A 24,619-nucleotide genomic window follows, 5' to 3' on the forward strand; every position below is an offset into this window, starting at 1 on the left:
ATTGTGCAAAAACTCTCCTGGCCACTGCTGATACCTGTGGTTGTAGGCTCAGTGATGAATCTAGGATCACTTCCAAGCTGAGAACCTGTGTTTTCAGGGGCAGTATAACCCCATCCAGCTGTAACCCTATACCCTGTTCAGCCTTATGACTGACCAGGAGTACCTCTGTCTTGACTTGATTCAATTTCAATTTGTTCGCCCTCATCCAGATCATTACAGCTGCCAAGCACTGATTCAGGACCTGAACAGCCTCAGCAGCAGGTGGAAAGGAGCAATAGAGTTGGATGTCATCTGCATACAGATGACATTGAACTCCAGCGGTTTCATTTTACAGTTCCATAGCACACAAGTGGTATTTTAGGAAAGTGAGAAATAGAAAAAAAATCACCCTTTTACCTATATAGTGCAGCAGGTGAAGCATTTAAGACCAAAAAGGTATAGCATTTGGAAAAAAGTGAGTTTGCTGCCCTCTCAGTCTGGCCCTATCTCAAACATGAGCTGAATTCAAATTCTTCTCCCTTCTAGCTTCTACTTAATATGAAACGACAACATCTAACATCTGAAGGGGAATTTTTTTGTGCTCCCCTTCTTGATAAAGACTAGTCTTTTGAACTATATATACATAAAAAGCATAAACACAAAGTAGCAATAAAAAAACTAGAGCTGGGGAACTCATTCCAAATGCTCTTCACATTAAAACAAATCAACAAACAAAATAAACTTCTGCAAGCTGAAAACTAACAAATCAAGCTAAATCACAGCCCTTGCCACTTTTGCTTGTTTTCTCTTTGCAGTGAGATGTTTTAAAGAAGGAAACACTGACTTATTAAAAACGTTATTTCCTGGTGCAAGCCTTTCTTCTATTTCAGATCTTCCCCTTTTTCTGTATGTGTTCTCTATATAGTCAATAATAACACCACTTAAGCAAATCATGAAAGGTTCATTTGGTGTAATGTAATGATTAGAGCATTGGACTATAGTTGTGGAGACCAGAATTCGAATCCCATTTGGTCACAAAACCCACTGGGTGACCATGGCCAGCAAAACTCTCTCAACCTCTGAGAAAGGCAATGACACACCTCTTCTGAACAAATCTCAACAAGAAACCCATGTGGTTGGGCCTCTATAGGTTGGAAACAACTTGAGGGCAACTTGTTTTCTGCTGTCCTGGAGACAAGGATGCGGAGCAATGGTTTCAAACTACAGGAAAAGAGATTCCACCTGAACAGGAGGAAGAACTTCCTAACTTTGAGAACTGTTTAGCAGTGGAACTCTCTGCCCCAGAGTGTGGTGGAGGCTCTTTCTTTGGAGGCTTTTAAACAGATGCTGGATGGCTATCTATCGGGGGTGCTTTGAAGGTGATTTTCCTGCTTCTTGGCAGGGGGATGGCCTGGATGGTCGACTAGGTCTCTTCCAACTCTATGATTCCATGATCTTTAAGTAATATAGTGACCAGGGAATTTACATGTGCTTGAACTACATCTTTTTTTTTTTTTTGTAATCTCTTAATTTACAGAGGTTGTTAAATTGAACACGATTTATTGAAAAAATACATTGAATGACTTCCAAAACCAGTATCAGAACTATTTCTGACTGTGAGAGCTGTTCAGCAGTGGAATTCTCTGCCTCGGAGTGTGGTAGAGGCTCCTTCTTTGGAGGCTTTTAAACAGAGGCTGGATGGCCATCTGTTGGGGGTGCTTTGAAGGTGATTTTCCTGCTTCTTGGCAGGGACTTGGGCTGGATGGCCCATGAGGTATCTTCCAACTCAATGATTCTATAGGACCTCATCACACCAGTGAATAAATCCACTTTAAATCTGATTGCTGCCTCTTGCAGACTTCTGGGGTTTGAAGTTTTGGGAGGAGCCTTTAACAGCCACACTAAACTACCAACCCCAGAATTCTGCAGGAGGCAGAAACCAGATTTAAAGTGGATTCATTCTCTAGTGCAGTGTTTCTCAACCTGGGGGTCGAGACACCTGGGGAGGGGGTTGCGAGGGGATTGTCAGTATTTTCTGTAGGTCATGGGGGTCATGGGGGTTCTGTGTGGGAAGTTTGGCCCAATTCTATCATGGGTGGGGTTCAGAATGCTCTTTAACTGTAGGAGGACCATACATCCCAGCAACTACAACTCCCAAATGTCAAGGTCTATTTCCACAGACTCCACCAGTGTCCACATTTGGGCATATTGAGTATTCATGTCAAGTCTGGTCCAGATCCATCATTGTTTGAGTTCAAAGTGCTTTCTGGATATAGGTGAACTACAACTTCAAAACGCAAGGTCAATGCCCACCAAACCCTTCCACTATTTTCTGATGCTCATGGGAGTTCTATGTGCCAAGTTTGGTTCAATTCCACCATTGGTGGAGTTCAGAATGCGCTTTGATTGTAGGTGAACTATAAATCCCAGCATCTACAACTCCCAAATGACAAAATCAATCCAACCCCAGCAGTATTCCAATTTGGGTATATCAAATATTTGTGCCAAATTTGGTCCAGTGAATGAAAATACATCCTGCATATCAAACATTCACATTACATTTCATAACAGTAGCAAAATCACAGTTATGAAGCAGCAACGAAAATGTTATGTTATGGTTGGAGGTCACCACAACATGAGGAACTGTATTAAGGGGTTGTGGCATTGGGAAGGTTGAGAAACACTGGTAGTATTTGAGTGCTGCTGGGGCCTCACCAAAGCTACAATTCCATGCCATGGAGAAGTTGTGAAAGTGATGCCAAACTGCATTCATTCCACAGTGTGGGGTTTCCTCCAGGAGCAAAGCTGCAGGTGCTCTGCTAGGTCCAGTTGTGAAGAGCAGAGGGAGGATGCTCTGCCCGTGTTGGGAGGCATTCTCACCTTTCCACCCTGGAAGCGAGGTCTTGCAGGGGGAGGGGGAGGGGGATCCCTGACACAAAGGGAGCTGGGATTTGTTACTCCTTGGAGACCGAAGCCCAAAGCCCCGTCGGTTGGCGGCGGCGCCAATGTGCAAGGAAAAGGCGCAATTCGGTGCAGAGCGGCGGGCGAGAGCCTGATGCGGGCAAAGGGGAGGGAAGGGCTCGGTTGCGTTGCCAGGCTGGCCCCTGCCTCCCTGCCTCTGCCTTCTTGCCAAGGCGGAGGAGTCCAGGGCCCGCCTTCGCCCCCGGCTTTCCCTCTTCCCAGCTCCGCTCCTGCCCAGCCCATCCGTCCTGGCCCCAGGCGAGGGAAGGCAAGCCATGCAGAGCCACCGCAGCAGCAGCAGGCAAGCCTGTGGCGACCTCTGTCCCAACCGGGTGCAAGATCTGGCCCAGAGGCTGGTGGGCAAAAAGCCGGGCAAAGGAGAGAGGAAGGTGCGTTCATCACCGGGGGAAAGGAGGAGACAGAAGAGAAACCCAAGGGCGCATCTCCACTGGAGGACTCATTATTTATTGACCCTTCTCTGGGTCCCCCCTTCCAGATGTTTTGGACTCCAACTCCCACTATTCCTAACAGCCTCAGGTCCCTTCCTTTTCCTTGGTCATTGGTCTGGGTCGTAGTGGTCCCAGGAAGTGTGTGAAGGTACTGCAAGTTCCATCATGTGGTCCGTCCTCCTCCAAAGTGCACCATGATGTGGAGTGGGTCATGAGGGCTCTGTGTGCCAAGTTTGGTCTTTATCGGTTGTTGGTGTTGGTCACAGTAGTCTCAGGAAGTGAGTGAAGGTACTGCAAAGCCCATCATCCACAGTCCATCCTCCTTAAAAGTGCATCAGGATGTAGAGTGGATCATGGGGGTTCTGTGTGCCTAGTTTGGTCTTTATCGGTTGTTGGTGTGGGTCACAGTGGTCTCAGAAAGTGAGTGAAGGTACTACAAACCCCATCATCCAGAGTCCATCCTCCTTAAAAGTGCATCAGGATGTAGAGTGGTTCATGGGGGTTCTGTGTGCCTAGTTTGGTCTTTATCGGTTGTTGGTGTGGGTCACAGTGGTCTCAGGAAGTGAGTGAAGGTACTGCAAAGCCCATTATCCATGGTCCATCCTCCTTAAAAGTGCACCAGGATGTAGAGTGGATCATGAGGGCTCTGTGTGCCAAGTTTGGTCCAGATCTCTGATGTGTGGGGGCCATGGTGTTCTGTGAGAGGTGAATTGGGTGAAGGTACTCGAAATCCCATCGCCCGTGATCCATCCTGCCCCAAACCTCACCAGGTTGTAAAGTGGGCCATGTGGGAATGACCAATGAAAAGGGAAAGGGCCTGAGGCTGTTAGGCATGGTGGGAGTTGAAGTCCAAAACACCCGGAATGAGGGGCCAAGTTACCCCATAGTTTGACACCAATTTGACTACTATTCCCTATTCAGACACAGGAAGATGGGCAATGATCAAATGCCTGTCTGAGCATATACAGAGCTCCCAGAATAATCACTACCAGCCATTGAATAGTAGAGAAAGCTTTCCTGAGCATCTTGAAACCTCAGCAACTTAAATTTAGGAGTTTTATCTAGCAATCATTTCAGCTCTTGAACCATAGATGCTCTTCCAAAACAATCCCAACCAATGACTCAGGTATATGACAAAAGCTGCCAGTGTTTAAAAGGCAATGTACCAGTAGTTCTGTCTTTGCAACATGTTTTCTCAGAGGCAAAACCCACAGAGTGCAATGGGACTTCCTTGAAATCCAAACTGATGGCTTTGAGATTTTAATCTGTTTCCCTTGCAGGTCCCACGGAAGATTCAACCTAGAAGCAACCCAGTCACCATTTATAATGATCCCCCTTTGGATTCTATAGATATAGGTGAGTTTGACTTGAAATTGACCTATGTTTTTGGATATGTAACAATTTCTTTTGCAAAAATTATATATTACCTGCTTCTTAACTAATACAGCATAGCCATCCCTTTGCAAAGACAATAATCATCCTTCCAATCAAGGTACAGTGTTGTTGTTTATTCATTCAGTCACTTCCGACTCTTCGTGACCTCATGGACCAGTCCATGCCAGAGCTCCCTGTCGGCTGTCACCACCCCCAGCTCCTTCAGAGTCAGGTACAGTAGAGTCTTGCTTATCCAATCTTCGCTCATCCAACGTTCTGTATTATCCAACGAAATCTGCCTCCTGCCCAGATCCACAGCTGTTTCAATACATTGCGCTGTTATGGTGCTAAATTCGTAAATACAGTAATTACTGCAGAACAATACCATACATTGAACTGCTTTTTCTGTTGATTTGTTGTAAAATCAGTGCTTAACTTGTAAAATCATTGAGTAATTTGACATTTAATAGGGTTTTTTCTTAATCCCTTCTTATTATCCAACATTTTTGCTTATCCAACGTTCTGCTGGCCCATTTATGTTGGATAAGCGAGACTCTACTGTAATATAACATAATCAAGAATGAAGAACTTTTGGGAGTTTCCTGCTGTTTTTGGATTGCAGCTCCCAGTAGCCCCTGCTCGTTAGGCCAAGGGTTATAGGGATGGAGTTTCAAAAAGATATTTTAGATATGTTGTAGAAGGCTTTCATGGCCAGAATCACTGGATTTCTGTGAGTTTTCTGGGCTGTATGACCAAGTTCCAGAAGCATTCTCTCCTGACATTTCACCCAAATCTATGGCAGGCATCCTCAGAAGTTGTGAGGTTGTCAGACAAGGCCATACACCCAGAAAACTTACAGCAACCCATCTATCAGATAGCTTTTTTGGTTGGGGATGGACAGTTTTTAAGATGAATTTGAACTGCAGAAACCAAAGGATAATAATTACCCTAGAAAAATTAATCTGGAATACATTCCTCTTGATGATTCTTGTATATATCATTTGTCTTTCTGCTGACAAACTCTCCTTGCATGCTTTCTCATCTGGCTCATGGCCAGATTAGTTCATTTTATAGCAACTCCAGTTACCTCTTCCACTGACCTGTCCTTTCCTTCAACAGCCTTTCCAACCATCGATTGGCAAGATTTAGCTGACTGCACCTCAGTTTTCCAGCAGGAGGTTGCTAGAATTTCTCCAATTCCGCAGGTAATTCACAGCCCGTCACCAAATATAATCTTCCTTGTGTTCTTCATATATTTGATGTATTATTATTACACTCTGCATGCAACTATATTGACATCATATGCACATCTGGAATTTGCAGTTTAAGGAGAGGTGTTTAGAAACTCAGCTAGGGAGTGCTTCACCAAACTACAAATCACAGAATTCCACATCATGCATCCAGGAGAATTATAGTGGCATCATACTGCTCTAAGTCTGTGGAGTAAAAGGGCCTTGGGAGCCATTGCAAAACAAGAAGTTACCAACAAGATAGGTTCTGTAGGTTTGTTCTTAAGTTGAATTTATTTGTAAGTTGGAACAGGTGTATTTCTTAAGTGTACCTTCAGCCAAAAAATATCTTTTAAAGCTTTGAGTAACACAGAGAAGGGTTACCACCCCTGTGGTGTTTCTTTTGCTGTCTCTGCCCCTGTTCAGAAGATTTCACCTCTCTTTCAGTCCCTGTGAAAATTGGATTTTGAAAAATGTGGCTTGTTGTGAAAACAAGGATTGGTGATAAAGCTTCAGTGGAGACACCTTTTCCCCATGATAACTCTTTCAGGGGTGAATTTCCCTTTCAAGAGGTAGATTTATCTCACTTCCTGTTGTCTTACTCCTGTTCTTAACCATGAGTCATTTGTAAGTCAGATGTTTGTAACTCAGGGGCTGCCAGTATAGTACTCTGTGTGTGTCCCCTTCAAGTCTCCTGTTGACTTATGACACACATATGAATTTCATAAAAGGAATACTCAGAGGTGATTTTGTCATTTCCTTCCTCTGAAGGATATTCTACAGCACTTGGTATTTATTGGTGGTCTCCCATCCAGGTACTAATCAGGGTCGCCCGGGCTTAACATCCAAGATCATATGGAATCTAGGGCCCACGGTGATGCAATGGGTTAAACCATTGAACTGCTGAGCTTGCTGACTTGAAGGTTGACAGATCAAATCCGAGGGTTGGGATGAGCTCCCCGCTGTTAGCCCCAGCTCCTACCAACCTAGCAGTTTGAAAACATGCAAATGTGAGTAGATCAATAGGTACCACCTTGGTGGGAAGGCAAATAGGTGCCTCATGCAGTCATGACAGCCACATGACCAGGAAGTGTCTATGGGCAACGCAGGCTCCTTGGCTTGGAAATGGACATGAAGAAAAGGAGATGAGCAACTGCCCCAAAGCCCAGATGACCACCACCTCCAGAGCTGGAAGTGAAAAGGGGAAGCCTTTGCCTTTGTGTATTTCTGTTTCATTGTATCAAGACATTTAATGTTTGCCTGAGTTTGTATATATGCTGTAATCCTCTCTGAGTCTCCTTGGGGAGATAGGGCAGAATATAAATAGGTCAGGTAAAAGTTTTCTCCTGACATTAAGTCTGGTAATGTCTGACTCTGAGTGTTCATCTCCATTTCTAAGCTGAAGAGCCAGCGTTTTCATCTGGCTGACATGACTTCATGGAGCGCCGTTACCTTTCCACCGGAACGAAACCTATTGATTTACTCACATTTGCATGTTTTCAAACTGCTAGGTTGGCAGAAGCTGGGGCTAAAGCGGGAGCTCACTCTGCTCCCCAGATTCGAACCGCCAACCCTTCAGTCAGCAAGTTCAGCAGCTCAGCGATTTAAACCACTGCGCCACCGGTGGCTCCAGAATTTGAATATAAATAAAATATTATTTATTTATTTACTTTATTATTATTATTATTATTATTATTATTATTATTATTATTATTATTACTATGCCACTTCAATTGTCATAGTAACATCCTGTGGAATCATGGGATGTATAGTTTGGGGAGGCACTGGAGTCACCTGTCTCAAAAATTCAAAATGCTCTTTCTCAACCAGTCAATCAAAGAATTTCATACAATGGAACCATGGCAGTTAAAGTGGAATCATAGTTCTAGAAGTCTGTAGTGTGAATGGGCTGCAGGTTAGGGAGAAAGGTGGGGTTTTGTTTAATCTTGGACCATCCAGCTATTGTTGGCCACAGATTCTGAGAGCCGAAACATAAAGCATCTGGACAACTAAAGACTTAGGACTGCTGGGTTAGGGCAAAGGAAAACTGGTCACTGTGGCTTTTGGTTCAGGATAATAATGAATCAGAACTTTTAGGGATCTATCCAAGGTGCTGGGCCCTAATCCCAAATGAGCAACTATGATAACTCTTTTGAATGTTGAAGTAAGACCTGGAGTGAATTTATTTATCTTGCCATGGATATGGAAGGCACTAGATGTCATCTTGTCATCCTTTGACCCCCTTGGTCATAATTTGGTCCAGCCTCCTAGAACAAGTAGCCAAAAAGAGCATGGGCAAACTTTGGGTCTCCAGGTGTTTTGAACTCCAACTCCCACCATTCCTAACAGCCTCAGGCCCTTTTCAGTTTAAGCAGTTGAGGGTGAAAAGAAAAGGGTCTGAGGCTGTTAGGAAGGGTGGTAGTTGGAGTCCAAAATACCTGGAGGGCTCAAGTTTGCCATACCAGCTCTATACTATGGAATCATGAGATTTGTTGTTTGGTGAGGCATCAGATCTACTTGACAGAAAATGGCCGAAGACCTTGTAAAACTACAATTGCCATAGCAGTGAGCCATGGAATAGTTAAAGTGGTACCAAAGTGCACTGTGTAGATGCAGCCCTGGTTACTAACCACAATTCTCATAGCAGTGAGCCATGGCAGTTAAAGTGGTACCAAAGTGCACTGTGTAGATGCAGCCCTGGTGACTAGCCACAAGAGTGCATAGGCAGCTCACAAAACTCCTTACCTGGCAGCCTCTTTGGGAACCTTCCAATTGCCAAAGTGTCAACATCAGGACTATAGGCAGGCCTAACTCCAAGGGATATGATTGGCTCCTGTGGCTGTCCAATGAGTTCCTCCCTGCGTCTTAAAGGGCTATTTGTAAACTCGAGTCAGTTCTGACTTTTCTGCAGGGACCTCTGGTTGGCTGCTGTCTTTTTGATGGGCTCGTGCACCATGGCGCTGCAAGCTTGCAGCTTCCATCACCTGGCTTGGCCCATGGATATCCAGGTGAGACAAGGTGGAATAAGTAATTTGAGCTTTGAACTCTCAGCCTTAGAGGAAGAGCAACTACACTGTCAAATTAATGCAGTTTGAGACCCCATTGGCCCTGGCTCAATGCTGTAGCATCATGGGAGTTGTAGTTTGGTGAAATATTATTATTATTATTTATTTTTATCCTGCTTTTCTCCCATGGATGGGACTCAGCGGTCTGGCAGGGAAGGCTAAAGGCCTTGTAAAGCTACAACTCCCAGGATTCCATCGCATAGAATCAGGGCAGTTAAAGGGGTGTCAGTGTAGATGCACCCCATGATTCTGGAAACTGGACTTTGAATCCTTGCTCAGTCACAGGTAACCTTGATTAAGGTTGCATCTAGAATTAATGGGGCTTGACACCTCTTTAACTGCCATGACTCAATGTTGCGGTATCATGGAAGTTGTAGTTTTATAAAATCCCTTAACTTTCTCCATCAAATAGTGCAAACTACAAATCCTAGGATTCCATAAGCATTGAGCCATGGCAGTTAAAATGGGTTTAGATTTGCAGTTTGGTGAATCACCAACACTCTTTGACAGAGAAAGCTAAGGATCTTGTAAAACTACAACTCCAAGGATTCTATAGCATTGCACCATGGGGCAGTTAAAGGGGTGTCTACAGGAGACATGGGCAAACTCTTGCCCTCCAGGTGTTTTGGACTCCAACTCCCACAATTCCTAACAGCCTACCGGCTGTTAGGAATTGTGGGAGTTAGAGTCCAAAACACCTGGAGGGCAGGAGTTTGCCTATGCCTGGCCTACAGTGAAGATGCAGTCCAAGACACACTCTCTCAGCCTCAGAGGAAGAGCAAAGGTAAACTTATTTCTGAATAAATATTTCCAAAGAAAGCTCCATGATAGGATTGCCATATATCTGCAATGACTTGAAGGTCCACCATAAGATGCGACTGAACATTTACATGACGACCTGCAGAAGTCCCAACAAGAGGATATCAGATGAGGATTTCTCTAATTCCCACTTTTCTCTTGCATATATTTCAGAGCGTTTGCTTGCAGCCTGAGCCAGAATTTGATTTCCAAGAGTTTCGCGATGCTGTCGATAGCTTCATATCAGGTACGTGTAGGGAGAGTTTAGTTCAAAATCTCACAGCAGTTAGATGGGAGAGAAAATGATTGCTTGGGTAAGTGGGGGGAAAGAGGTAAGGATTACCAGGTTCAGTGAGATCAGAAGAGTCTTGGTGGAAGCAAATGAAAAGGTTGTTGGATGCTGTGTTTAGTTGGTAAAAAGAGTCCAGATAAACATTCCAGCTCTATTTCTGGTGACTGAAGAGATATTTCCAAGCAAATGAGATATGGGAGATGTAGGATTCTGATAGCTTATTATAAGGTTCAAAAACAGCTAGAGAGAACGAGGAAACTGTCTAAGGGTGCAGTGCTTTTTCCTCTTTGCTACTCTGCTGATTTGAAACCATTCTCCTCTAGCCAGTTACTGATTCTGTATGGGAATGGGGGAGTCCCACAGATCTATTTTTTTAATACTGGTAGCCAGTATTAAATGCCAGTATTTTCCTAATATTCATATTAGGAAAAGATGAAAATCCCCTCTCTCCGTGTTGTTCATATCTTGTTCTGTTTTATTGTTTATTTAAAGTATTTTATCTCATTTTGTAGTCACTATCAGGCATGTAGCCAGGGGGGGGGGGAGGGGCTTGGGGGACCTTAGCCCCCCCCCCAATTCTCATGGTGGTCTGCGAGAAGGCCTTACTGGTGCATTATTTAAACTGTTATGTTTATTCATATCATGATCTGATCACCATGCTCAATATATCCCATATGCATGGGGGTATTGGGGTAACGATACAAAAGGTTTACTAGGGTAGACCCTCTTTCACTCAGGCTCACCCCCCCCAAACCAAACTCAGCCCCCCCCCCCCCCCGAAACAAAATCCTGGCTACGGGCCTGCTCACTATGTAACTATAATAATCTAGAAAGACATGACATGAAAGGAAAAAGGGATGGGAGGGGAAAATGAAAAAAGTGGTAACAGTTCAGTAGCAGAAATAATTCTATTTCATATCGCATGTCAGTTGGTTTCAACCTGTTGGAATGACTATGGGGAAGAAAAATTTTGAGCTGGTCTGGTGGACTGGTCTTGTGCTTTCCGCATCTGTCAATGACATTATTTGTGCCTGTACCTTGGGAAGTCAGATTTAGCCATGGTGGTCCACACTCTTGTTACATCTCGAATAGACTACTACAATGCACTCTATGTGGGGTTGCCTTTGAAGACTGTTCAGAAGCTTCAAGTAGTCCAACGGGTGGCAGCCAGGTTTCTAACTGGAGTGGGGTACAGGGAGCACATAACCCCCTGTTGCACCAGTTCCACTGGCTGCTACTGAGCACAATTCAAAGTGCTTGCTTTAGCCTATAAAGCCCTAAATGGGTTCCGGTCATCTTACCTGTCCGAACATATCTCCCCCTATGAATAATCTTGGAGGTTACAACCGCCTGGGAAGGCCCTACTCTTGGTCCCACTTCCTTCACAGGTGTGACTGGTGGAGATGAGAGATGGGGCCTTCTCGGTGGTGGCACCTCGGCTATGGAACTCCCTCCCCAGGGAAATCAGCTTCCTCCCTCCTGACCTTCAGAAAGAAAGTTAAATCCTGGTTGTGCGACCAAGCATTTGCACACTGATTCCCAACAATAATTTCTGTGCAATAACAGTTGGAATATGCTTTTGGACTGTGTGATTTTAAGTAATTATTTTAAGTGATATGTTTTAATTATGTAATCTTAAAGTATATGTTGTTTTATATTTTTATATCTATTCAAGGCATTGAATTGTACTTTTGCTGTGAGGCACCCTGAGTCACCTTCGGGGTGAGGGATGTGTAAGGAATTATTCATTCCTCGCCTTGTCCCCAGCCCAGGAACTCATTCTTTTCTGCTGTAGTTTAGCAAATCCTAATATTTAATATTCTGCTTCACGTCTAGTTTGGTTTTCAGCACTAAAAATCATTTATGTATATATCAATCACAAGAATAATTCTGCTCAACCATATAATTCGATTCCTATTGGTCTCCCTAGATTCTTCCTCACTGATGCCTCCTCTGCTAGACTCTGACGATTTCTCTTTTCCTGTGGATGACGATGAACCATTCAGCCCTTGCCTCCAGCAACCTTCACAGGTTGATCCTGCTTCACAGACAAATAGAGAAAACATCTCTTCTTCTGAGCAGTATTGGAAGGATTTGGCCGATCATAACCAGAAAGCACTAGGGAATGCGCTTGTGGAAAACAATCAGGTACAAAAGCACAAAAATGGCATTTAGATCACCCTGAGAACTCACTTTGCTATGGATACCTTTGGTGCATTGTCTGGAAATAAGTTGAATGGCACACTAACTTGGAATCAGATTGTTATATTGAAACAGAATTGATTAAGAGTCATAATTGTTTACCTTGTGTCAGGACCAAGCAACTATGGGAAATTAAAGGCTATATTATTCCACTGGGAGACCTGGGAAAAACTTTTTTTCAAAACTAGAGGGTTTTTTTTTGTGTGTGTCAGGAGCGACTTGAGAAACTGCAAGTTGCTTCTGGTGTGAGATAATTGGCTGTCTGCAAGGACATTGCCCAGGGGACGCCTGGATGTTTTGATGTTTTACCATCCTGTGGGAGGCTTCTCTCATGTCCCCCCCATGGGAAGCTAGAGCTAAGATGGGAGCTCACCCTGCTCCACAGATTCAAACCATCAACTTGTCGGTCAGCAGTCCTGCCAGCACAAGTGTTTAACCTATTGTGCCACTGGGGAGTAAAGGTGATTTTCGGTCACTATCAGGGTTTTGGTCCTAAAAAATGCCTCAAGGAGGCTCAAAAACATGGTAAAAATGCCCAAGGGGGATTTGGGGTTATTTCTTTACCCCTAAGCTCCCCAACAGCTATGAAAATAGCTTTGGGTGTCTACATTTGGACATTGGGCTCTCTAATATTTGGCCTATAGCTACCATCAACCCCACCCAGCATGACCAATGGCAAGAAATTGTGGGAATTGTAATCTAAAACATCTTGAGGGCCAAAGGTCCCTTGGGTTAAGAGGAAAATTATGTTTTCTGAAGGAACAGTTGATTAAGCCCAAGTTACTTCTTGTTCTAGTGAAGCTAGTATGTTTTGCATATATTGGATTGTCAAGAAAAACATTTGTCCTACCTTCCAAGGAAAAGATGGTTAGATAGAGGTTGAGGATTTTAAATGCTCAGGACCAGAAGTGTTGCATATTTTGTCTTTTTCCAGATTTTGGAGTACTTGCACACACATAATGAGGTGCTTTGGAGATGAGATCCAAATCTAAACACAAAATTAATTTATGTTTCATATGCATCTTCTATGCATAGCCTGAAGACAGTTGTATATACAGTATACGCATGAAACAAAGTTTGTCTACATGGAATGACAAGAAAGCAAAGGTGTCCAGATTCGAGCCACCCATTATTGAGACCAGTTATGGCATTCTGGGTTAGAGATGCTCAACCTGTATGCTGGCCTCCCAGGGAAAGAGATATCTTCCTGCATGAATAAAAACAGGAGAGTCGTTAAGTATTTGACAGGTCACAAAAATGTGGCTTGGAGTCTCCGGTGGTGCAGTGGGTTAAACCACTGAGTTGCTGAACTTGCTAACCGAAAAGTCTCAGGTTCGAATCTGGGGAGCGGGGTGAGCTCCCATTGTTATCCCCAGCTTCTGCCAACCTAGCAGTTCGAAAACATGCAAATATGAATCATAGAATCATAGAATCAAAGAGTTGGAAAAGACCTCATGGGCCATCCAGTCCAACCCCCTGCCAAGAAGCAGGAATATTGCATTCAAATCACCCCTGACAGATGGCCACCCAGTCTCTGTTTCAAAGCTTCCAAAGAAGGAGCCTCCACCACACTCTGTGGCAGAGAGTTCCACTGCTGAATGGCTCTCACAGTCAGGAAGTTCTTCCTCATGTTCAGATGGAATCTCCTTTCTTTTAGTTTGAAGCCATTGTTCCGTGTCCTAGTCTCCAGGGAAGAAGAAAACAAGCTTGCTCCCTCCTCCCTGTGGCTTCCCCTCACATATTTATACATGGCTATCATATCTCCTCTCAGCCTTCTCTTCTTCAGGCTAAACATGCCCAGCTCCTTAAGCCGCTCCTCATAGGGCTTGTTCTCCAGACCCTTGATCATTTTAGTCGCCCTCCTCTGGACACATTCCAGCTTGTCCATATCTCTCTTGAATTGTGGAGTAGATCAATAGGTGGGAAGGTAATGGCTCTCCATGCAGTCATGCCAGCCACATGACCGAGGAGGTATCTATGGACAATGCCGGCTCTTCGACTTAGAAATGGGGATGAGCACCAGAGTCGGACATGACTGGACTTAATGGCAGGGGAAATCTTTACCTTTACCTAAAATGTGGCTGGTATTTACATTATAGGTTAAGTGTGTTCTTTTGATTACCTCCGGCTGTACATTTCACACTGGCTGTGTTGATCTCTCAACAGCTTCAAGTGACCTTGACCCAAAAGCAGGAAGAGATTGCTTCCTTGAAAGAAAAGAATACCCAGCTGAAGGAACTGGCTAGCCAAGCAAAACAGCTCGCCTCTGTGCTGGATGTAGGTGCTAAAATATCTTTCTGGGTCATTCCATCTTGTGGGTTTTTAATACATGTTTGGCAATAGTAACCATCAACCTGAACCCTGCTGTTGTTGATGGAAATTCTGGTGATGACGGAAATTCACTCGCTTTCACCCTATACAATTGCCGTATATTGTTACATTTCACTCTGTAGAGGGGACTGTTGCTCAAACCCATGTTAGGAGCACGTGATAAACGTTTCCCCCAAAAATTATTTAATATTTTTTTAAAAATCAAATAAAAACGGTTTTCCTAATTTCATATCTCCTGGACTGAACATGAAATGGGATGCAGTTTGTGTCTGAAATCTGTACATTTCTGAGTCAGCATTCTGTTCTGTGAAACAGAAAAATATTCACTAGCATGTCCACATTGGAAAAAAGCATGCAAAAAGTCACTACATAGATTTCTTAATTGGGTACAGTTGCACTTTAATCAATGAAGGGGCAATTGGGAAAAAAGATGCTCAAAAATACAAACAGAACTTTTCTGCTCAGGACACTTAATGCAGTGGGTTTTTGTAAGTTTTTCGGGCTGTATGGTCATGTTCTAGAAGCATTCTCTTCTGATGTTTCACCTGCATCTGTGGTAGGCACCCTCAGAGGTTGTGAGGTCTGTTGGAAACTAGGAAAGTTGGGTTTATATATCTGTGGAAAGTCCAGGGTGGGAGAAAGAACTCTTGTCTGTTGGGGTTAGGTGTGAATGTTTCAATTGGCCACCTTGATTAGCATTTCATGACCTGACAGTTTTTAGATGTGGCTTGTTAATACCTGGGGGAATCCTTTGCTGAGAGGTGATTATGAAAATGAACAAAATCTGGCTATTAAAAAACTCTAAAATTATAACAGTAAATAAAGAACAAAACTCAAATGCAAGAGAACTACAGACAAGAAACAATCAGGAACACCTAATCACCTCACCAAAGGATTCTCCCAGACAGTAACAAGCCACACCTAAAAACTGTCAGTCCATCAAATGCTAATCAAGATGGCCAATTGAAACAGTCACACCTAGCTCCAACAGACAAGAGTTCTTTCTCCCACCTTGGACTTTCCACAGATATATAAACCCAATTTTCCTAGTTTCTAACAGACCTCACAACCTCTGAGGATGCTTGCTATAGATGCAGGCAAAACGTCAGGAGTGAATGCTTCTAGAACATGGACATACAGTCCAAAAAACTTACAACAACCCAGTAATTCTGGTCATGAAAGCCTTCGACAATACACACTTAATGCAGTTTGACACCACTTAAACTGTCATAGTTTGGTGCTCTGGAATCATTGTATTAGTAGTTTTCAAGGTCTTTAGCCTTTCTATGCCAAAGAGTGTTGATGCCTCACCAAACTATAAATCCCAGGATTCCATAGCATTGAATCATGGCAGTTCAAGTGGTGTGTCAAACGGCATTAATTCTGCAGCTGCACCCCTGGAGTTGTGTAAAAGAGAAAGTGCAGAAATTCCTACTCCTAAATTGCACTTTCTCCATATTGTATGTATGTTGCACAAACAGTAAATGCCTCACTTTATGTTGCTTGGTAGAAGCTGATGATTCCCCAGTGCAAAGACAGCCCAGATGTTTTTCTCACCAATGGCCCCAACAAGAGAAGCCTCCCGCATGCTTCTGTTGCTGAGCAAGAAGGTGACATGGAAGTGAACGAAATTTTGCGAGAGATATCAGACAAATGCAATGCAGCACTGCAGTCCATTGACGACAGGGGCCCGAAGCGCCCTCGTGGGGAGAATGAAGCAATCCACATGTATGGATCCTTCCAGGGATTACAGACACGCAGCAGCCGTAGCTCCCTGGACTTGAGTGGCAGTGAGCTGGAGGAAGGGGTCTCTTTCAGGACGTCCATCCAAGAGCATTGTAATATCCGGACGATGGCTTTTCCTCAAGGCAATGCGTTTACTGTCAGGACAGTTACTGGGGGTTATAAATTCAGATGGGTACCTAGCTGATGTAAGGACCAAGCAATCAGCTAACTACACTTGCCTCACTTTCCAGTTACTTCTTCCCAAATCTCCACTAACGTCCAGGAGAAGAGCTGCCAAGGCAACTCATGTTGTGTGGTTCTGACATCTAATTGATGAAAACTAAAGTTCCTGATAATTGGGGGAAAGGTAAATACTTCAGAAAAAGAGCTAATTTAGGATTATAAGATGCCATCTTATGTTATATCAGCCCATTGGTTCATTTAAGACTCCTATTTTCAGCTCCAACTGGTAGCAATTCCTCGGGGTCTCAAACCGGAGATTCGGAGATCCCATGGATTGAACCTGGGAACATTTGCAGGCAAAGCATGTAACCTGTCATTGAGCCATAGCATCTCCTTGCTGGAGTGATTTACCACCAACTTTTTCTATGTTAAGCCCTTGTTTCTGGTGGTTAATGAAAAGAGACTGAATGTATTAGTGGAGAAAACAGAGAAGGGGTAGTCTTTTTTCCAAGTCATCTTGGTTGTTTATGTAGATATGACTCAGACTATTTTATTATTAAAATTGGATCAAATTTTAAATGGCACAGATTTTTTTTTGCAATCTTTATTCTATTATAATATTTTTAAAATATTGCATAAATCTGGGTAGACCCTTTTCCAAACTAAGATGCTGCTCTATGTCAAATTATGATGCCAGAAAGTTTACAAAACTGTGCTATGTACATTGATATATGTGTACACTTATGCCTTAATATAATATTTGTATGTTCAGTTGACCCTCCACATTTGTGGGTTTAACTTTTATAGAGTTGATGATTTGTGGGTTCAATTAATACCACCTTCTGGGAACTTCTAGGTCCTCCAAGGCTCTTCTATGACCAACTTCCTCCAATCAGAAATTGACCATAGAGCCATGCTGCACGATTTAGAGATTCATAGAAACTTATCTTAGATTTAAAAATGATGTTGTTAAGAATTGGATGGCCTACTGTATTGGCCAGTTTTTATTACTAATCTGAACAAGGATAGTAATTTGTTTGCATCATTGTATTTACACCCAATTGAAACTTGAATGAGAGAGAGCAGAATCATCTAAGTGTTTATATGACTATACTTTTCGTTGCTCCTCTCCTTTCTGCGCCACAGACCTCATGTACAGATACAGAATATGCCTTTGACTGAATTGTGGAGCCCTTGGTGACACTGCTGAGCTGCTGAACTTGCTGACTGAAAAGTCGGTGGTTCAAATTCGGGGAGTGGGGTGAGCTCCCACTGTTAGCCCCAGCTTCTGCCAACCTAGCAGTTCGAAAGCATGAAATATGAGTAGATCAATAGGTACTTCTTCTGCAGGAAGGTAACCGCACTCCATGCAGTTATGCCCGCCACATGACCTTAGAGGTGTCTACGGACAACACTGGCTCTTCGGCTTAGAAATGGAGTTGAGCACCACCCCCCAGAGTCACACATTACTAGACTTAATGTCAAGGGAAAACCTTTACCTTACTTTCTGGGTCACAAACCTCATGTACAAGTATAGAAGTGCCTTCGACTGAATTTTCCACCAGTCCATCTACCCTTGGGAAACATATATTCTACCATTGACTTATGTAGAAAGATTTCATGTGGCATATATAATTTATGTTAGATGCTTCTATCACAATAGTGCAATTGATTGTGCAGAATCTGGCTTGTTTTTTGTTGATTTTTTTTTTACTGACACCTATTAGAAGAAAGATAACAATGAAGGAATAAATGCTGTACTGACATACCTCAGTTAATGAAGTGTGTTCCTGGGCATTAGTTCTTTAATAGAAAATTTGGTACCAGAAAAAATCACAAGAAAAAGGAAGAGTAGTCCAACGTGTTTCAGCAATTTTTATATCCAAACTTAACAGCATGCTCAAGTGAAATGAAATGACCAGATCAGGGAATATTTACATTGGTAAACAATTTTTGAACCACTTAGAGATACATTGAAAGTTATCCCAAAATCTATTTAGGGATGATTTTTTCATTTACCATTCTCCATTCTTCATACAGTTTTCATTTTGGTATAATTGCAAAAATCCATGCTTTGAAAAATATGTTGCCATCTGTCACTGAAAGGCTTCCCCACCATCCTCCCAGTGTTGATGCTGCTAAAAGAAGTCTACTTAGAGAACAAGGAGGACTAAAAAAACATTTGCAGAGAGGAACTTCTTTGTTAGCAACTTCATTAACTGAGGTGCACCTGCACTGCAGACATTAAATTATGAAGACACAAACTCATTTTTGTTACATTTTTGCTGTGTCTTAAAATAATTTTATGTAAATTACTGTGAAAATTTAAGCACTTTAAAATAATAAAAGTACTTTTGTGTTGGCAATATGGAAGTGTGATTAATCAACAAGGAGCTAAAGACATTTGTCCCACTGTGGTGTTGTGAATTATTAATGCTTAGCTGGAGCCCTTTAGAACTGTGCAGCTATGGACAAGTCTACATAGGGACCACTAAACACAACACCCAAACACAAATCAAGGAACATGAAAGGCACTATAAATATTGTTACTTTTTAGTGTTCACATTATTTCTAAATGTTTGAGGTGGCAATTTGGGAGGCAATTAGACATTTTTTCTGAGGGTTTTTTGCATATAAAGATATTATATATGTGTGTGTTGAAAGCATTAGTAATATAAACTGAACAAGAGTCAACAGTGTGAATGTTGAATTGGGACTCTGGTCGGCAAGGATTCCAGTTCATTCGGCCATGGAAATCCACTGGGGGCGGATCCAGACAGGTCTTTATCCCAGGGGGCCTGTCTACAACCACCCCAGAAAACACATGCTTTCTGGGGTGGGGGTCCAGATGCGCTCTCAAGACTAGCCCGAGAGATCATCTGGAGGCCCTACCCCCCAATCCCCCAGATCCCTTCGAAAAGTAATGAAAACTTACCTGGCCTTCATTACATGCATTGGCCAGCTTTCCTGGCACGTAGAAATGATGCACCAGGAGAGCAGGGGGAGGGGAGCAATTTTCATCCCCCCCCCCCCCCCCCCGCTCTCCTGGCACATAATTTCTATGCACCAGGAGAGCCAGCCGAGGCTCATAATGGAGGCCGGATAAGTTTTCATTACTTTTCTAAGGGGTCTGAGGGCTTGGAGGGGGGGGGGGGTACTCCTACCGGATTTCTTTAGCCTAGTAAACTGTGGGAATACTGTCTGTACTGCAGTATTCTACAGTCCAAAACCAGAAATAGTGGGTTTATTCCATGCCTTGCAAGAAGGCATGGAATAAACCCACTATCTAATTAATTCGCTACAAACCTGGGTTTTCCTGTTTTGTAGTGAATTAATTTGGGACTGTCCAGAACATTGTCTGGACAGCCACTCCTTTACTGTGGCAGATACAGCAATAAAGGCACTGTCTGGATGGGCCCTGGGTGATTTTGAGAAAATAACACTCTCCCTGAATTTTTCCCCCAAGAAATCCCTGTGAAAGATTTATTTTAGAAAAGTCATGAATTAGAAATGACTTGAAAGGAACAAAACAAGAAACAACATGTTTGTTTCTAATGTTAATCCACGGGGAAACAGACAAATTTAATTTCCCCAGCTTCAGATTTTGTAACTCATTACTCTTCTTACTTTGCACAGAGTGGTTGAACATCACATATTGCAAAACATTCTGTTACTCTCCAACCAGGGACGGCTCAACCCATTACGCAAAGTAAGCATTTGCAGTATAGTTGATTTTGCCCAGGGGCGCTCTTGAGGCACTCTTGGGGGAAAATAGACCTTGACATATGCGAGTTGTAGTTACTGAGATGTATAGTTCACCTACAATCAAAGAGCATTCTGAACTCCACCAATGATGGGATTGAACCAAATATGGCACACAGAACTCCCACAACGAACAGAAAATATATATCAGTCATTGGTTGGGGGGTGGGGGTGGGGGCAAAATACTGTTTGCTTACTGTTGAAAATTACCTAGGGCCGCCTCTGTCTCCAACAAGCATCTAATGACTTTTACTTGAACTATATGCAAATAATAGTTATCTTACTAACTTACGCGAGATGTTTTAAAATAAAAAAGCCCACACTTTTCTGAAATGGTTGTGCAGAAGACCCTTTTATCCATTCTAAACATTGACCTGCTCCCTGGTCGTTTGCCTCTGTTTACATTTTTCATTGTATGAGCTTAACGGATAGCTGAAACTAGCAAAGCTTAGAAGTGTAGACATTTGCTGAGACATCATAGGTGTACTAGATAAGGCCACCAGGTCCACTTGCAATCCAGCACCTGTTCAAACTCTTAGCTAATGCCTTCTTATTTTCAATATTTACTTCACACCCTTAAACAAAATCTTTGGGGAAATCTGGATTTGTAATTGCCTTGAAGTTTGTTCATACAGCTGGATCTATTTAAGGAAATACTTAAACCAGGATGGCATAGTTTTTCATAAAACTAGAATTTTTTTTGCCTTTAATCATGAACTCTCCAAATCTAAAAACCTCTAGCATGTTTTGACTTGGCTTCTTTTCTTGTCATTCTGTTCAAACTATGGACAGAAACTCAACTTTGTTGTCCAGATTAGATGCTTCCAATGGTGGTCAGAGAAAGCGCTAACAGCAGTTCAAGGCCAGGGTGGAGATAAAAGACTTATTAAAGGAGGTCATCCTTGTTACACATGAAGATGAGGGTAGAAAAAGTGCAGGAAAAGAGCGGTAGTAACAAATGTCTTCACAGGATATGTCAGTTTGGAGGAGGAAATGACTGTAGACAATTTCCCATTAGTCTCTGCTAAAATGAAGAGTGGTCGGGAATTATGAAAAGTGTAGTTTAAAAAATCTGGAGGGCATCAAGATACCATATCTTGGTTGAAAGGATGTTTGGGTCCCTAACTGGATAACCTTGGGCAAGTCACATTCTCTTAGTTCTGAGAAAGGCAAAGGTAAACCTGGCCTGAACAAATTGCTAAGACTCCATAATAGGTTTGCTTTGGGGCCATCATAAATCAGAAATGACTTGAAGGTACAGAAGAACAATAATGCTCATGGTATATAGATAAGGTTCTTGACAAGGTTCCCCATAATATTCTTGGAGGCAAGCTGGTGAACTGTGAGCTTGATAGTGATGTGGATCTTTCTGAAATTAGCTGATAGACTGAATCTAGAGAGTGCTTACTAACAGTTATTCTTCATCTTGGAGAAAAGTGACAAGTGTGGTGTCTTTGGGTTATGTCCTAAGCATGATGTTGTTCAATGTATTTATGAATAACTTAGCTGATGGAATAGAAAGCCTACTTATCAGATTTGCGTGTGATATCAAAGGTGGGAAGTACAGGCTTAGAGAACAGGACCAGGATTCAAAATGACAGATTGGAGAGCTGAGCCAAAACTAACAAAAGGAATTTACATTAGGATGGGTGTAAGGAAACAAGTTTAGACAGGAAAAGTAAAATGCCCAAACATATGAAGGGGACACCTTCCTTGAAAAGGTTCAAGGAATCTTAACAGACCACAAGCTACTCATGAGTCAACAATGCGATGCAATAGTAAAAAAAAAAAAAAAAGCCAATGTAGTTCTGGGTGGTGTCAACAGGATATCATTTCCAGATTGAAGAAAATAGTAAGAAAGCAGTAGTCTCTATTTCTTTTTGGAAAACTGAAATCCCGAAAGCTTGGTGTAGTTCTGGGTACTACTTGTCAACAAGGATATAGAGGGCCCTTATATAGACTTAATTAAATCAAATTTCTATTTTATCTAAAATGTTTCCAGTCTACAGAAATGCAAAAAGACTCTTAATTGGTAATTTAGTGAATAATAATAATAATAATCTTTTATTTTTACCCTGTCACCATCTCACATCTGACTACTAGGGATCAGGGTGGCTTACAAAGCACACAATGGTGCCATACAAAATATAAAATCCAATACATCAACATTAAAATCAATAACACATTTAAAACCAGACATATAAAATTAACAAGAGCAATAGAATCAATAAACTGTGGCAATAGTCATTAATTATATGATTAATTAAATGCCTGTTGAAAACACTTGAAATCTGTGGCAATACACTTTGACAGAAATCAGACTCCATTGATAAACTTCAGTGGACACTCAGGAGAGCAAGTCCAGTCAGTCTTTCTTGCCCTGTTGTGTGTTTTTTGTATGTTTTCAAAAGTTAAGAGTTGAAAACAAACTTTCATTTGTAGCTGTTGACACTGGCAATACTGCAGAAATCCGAAGAGGTTTCTTCCCATTCAGAAAAGCACTGGAAATATATGCTTTCAGTGCATTTGATGGTTTTTCTGCAGGTGTAATCTTTTTTCATTTTCTACACCACAGGTCAAACTCTTCCATCAGTGTGTCAGTATCTTGAAGGCATTAACTGTAAAGTTCTATGCACTTGTTCAAGTTGGATTTTAAACGGCCACAATTAATAGGGAGGAACACTTGTAGTTCCTGAACTACTTTCCTGTGCCTTGTAAACCTTTCTTGAATCTGACTGCAGAAAAAGTCCAGAAATGGGATGTACACATTTAGCCTATAATATTCCATTGGTGTTGGTGCAGTTGCCTGGATGTTGCTTTTACAAGTTTGCTTTGAACAGATGTGAGAAATCCTAGCTTCTCCACCCATAGACTCCATCACTGATTTTGCTGTGCCAAAGATCCCCTGAAATTCTTTCATAGATTCTATGTGCATTTTGTTTTTTCTAAGAGACTGCTGACATGTTGCAGACTAGAGAAAATGTCCATATCTACTGTTTGTAATGTTTTGCTAAGCTGAAGGGATGATGACAGAAACTTTCTTAGGATGTGTATGGGCACTACATATTCAGTATTTAGAATAGCTAAAAGAAGGTGTCCACCATGGAAAAAGTCTCACTGTTTAGAGGACTCTCTTTTAGGTCAAGTGTTCTCACCATCACACTGTACAGTTCAGCAACCCCAAAGGATTTCACAAAGCAGCAAGATATCATTTGCTCTGGATTCAGGAAAACAGTCTTTTATATTTTTCCTCAACAGCTCCAGTCTAATGGATGATGCTCTGAAGAAATTGCACACAGATGATACTGTTCCTTGGCAGTTTCTAACAGGTGGAATGCTGCAAACCTTTGCTAAGGTTAGATTTACTGAGTGAGCACTGCAATGGATGTAGATAGCCACTGGATACTACTACAGTATAATTGCCTGTGCACTATTAATATGGCCACCCATATTAGCAGCTCCATCATAACTCTGTCCACACAAATATTGCAAGTTCAGTCCAGTTTTTCCCCAGTATTTTCAAAATGTCTGCAAGTCCTCCGTCTGTCATATCACTTATCTTCACAAAGCCTATACAGTCTTCTCTTATTCCTGCAGCCTTCACATCAATGTACCTTATAGAGAGTGATGACCGTTCTGAGGTACTCATATGCAAAGTTTTGTCTGCCAAAACAGAGAAACACTATGATGCATTTCATCTTTCAACAACTTTTGGACTATCTTATCACTACCAATATTTATTAGTTCATTCTGTATTTGAAGACTAGTATACTGGGGATTCATAGCTGCAGTTTCGAGATGACTTTTCAGGTCAATGTCTCCTGATTTGGCAAATTGGTTGAGATAGTGCCTGCAGTTATGGAGGGACTCTAATTTTTGCTTCTCATAGGCTTAGCATGGGGATTTGGTTAATGAGTTAAAATTCATGAGTAAAAGTTTTTTTAATGTGAAAATTTTTGAGGGTACTTTGAATCCCTAACCCCCACCCCCACCCCCCAGCTATAGGTTAGCTCTATGACAAATCTCAACTACTTCTTCATTAAAAGATGGATTCTTAAGGCAAAGGAGAGTCTTCATAGATTGGAATCCCTTATGTGAAGGGAAAAGTAGGCCAAAAATTCTAATTACTTTGAAATTATAGATATTATTTTTGAATTTTAAAGAAAGTATATATTATTTATTGAAAGCTAAAGGTTGTATTTCAGCTGTCTGGAGATCCTTTGTTAAAGCCAAATGTGTTTTATAAGTTGAATCTATACAGCAGAAGTA

General features: G+C 42.1%; 1 protein-coding gene across 1 annotated transcript; it reads left to right on the top strand.

Moving 5' to 3' along the window:
• The first annotated feature begins 8,931 nt into the window (after positions 1–8,931).
• Positions 8,932–16,610, top strand: MCIDAS (multiciliate differentiation and DNA synthesis associated cell cycle protein). Its single transcript, XM_060760805.2, has 5 exons — positions 8,932–9,000; positions 10,030–10,102; positions 12,078–12,295; positions 14,516–14,626; positions 16,191–16,610. The coding sequence occupies exons 1-5, from the start codon at positions 8,932–8,934 to the stop codon at positions 16,608–16,610; spliced, it is 891 nt and encodes a 296-aa protein (XP_060616788.2).
• The last annotated feature ends 8,009 nt before the right edge of the window (positions 16,611–24,619 follow it).

The sequence above is a fragment of the Anolis sagrei genome, chromosome 2 (genome assembly GCF_037176765.1).
Source record: "Anolis sagrei isolate rAnoSag1 chromosome 2, rAnoSag1.mat, whole genome shotgun sequence".
Classification (NCBI taxonomy): Eukaryota; Metazoa; Chordata; class Lepidosauria; order Squamata; family Dactyloidae; genus Anolis; species Anolis sagrei.

Coding starts and splice junctions, on each gene's coding strand:
- MCIDAS (XM_060760805.2), top strand. CDS start 8,932: ATGGGCTCGTGCACCATGGCGCTGCAAGCTTGCAGCTTCCATCACCTG. Junction 9,001..10,029: donor CTTGGCCCATGGATATCCAG/GTGAGACAAGGT, acceptor CATATATTTCAG/AGCGTTTGCTTGCAGCCTGA. Junction 14,627..16,190: donor AGCTCGCCTCTGTGCTGGAT/GTAGGTGCTAAA, acceptor GTTGCTTGGTAG/AAGCTGATGATTCCCCAGTG.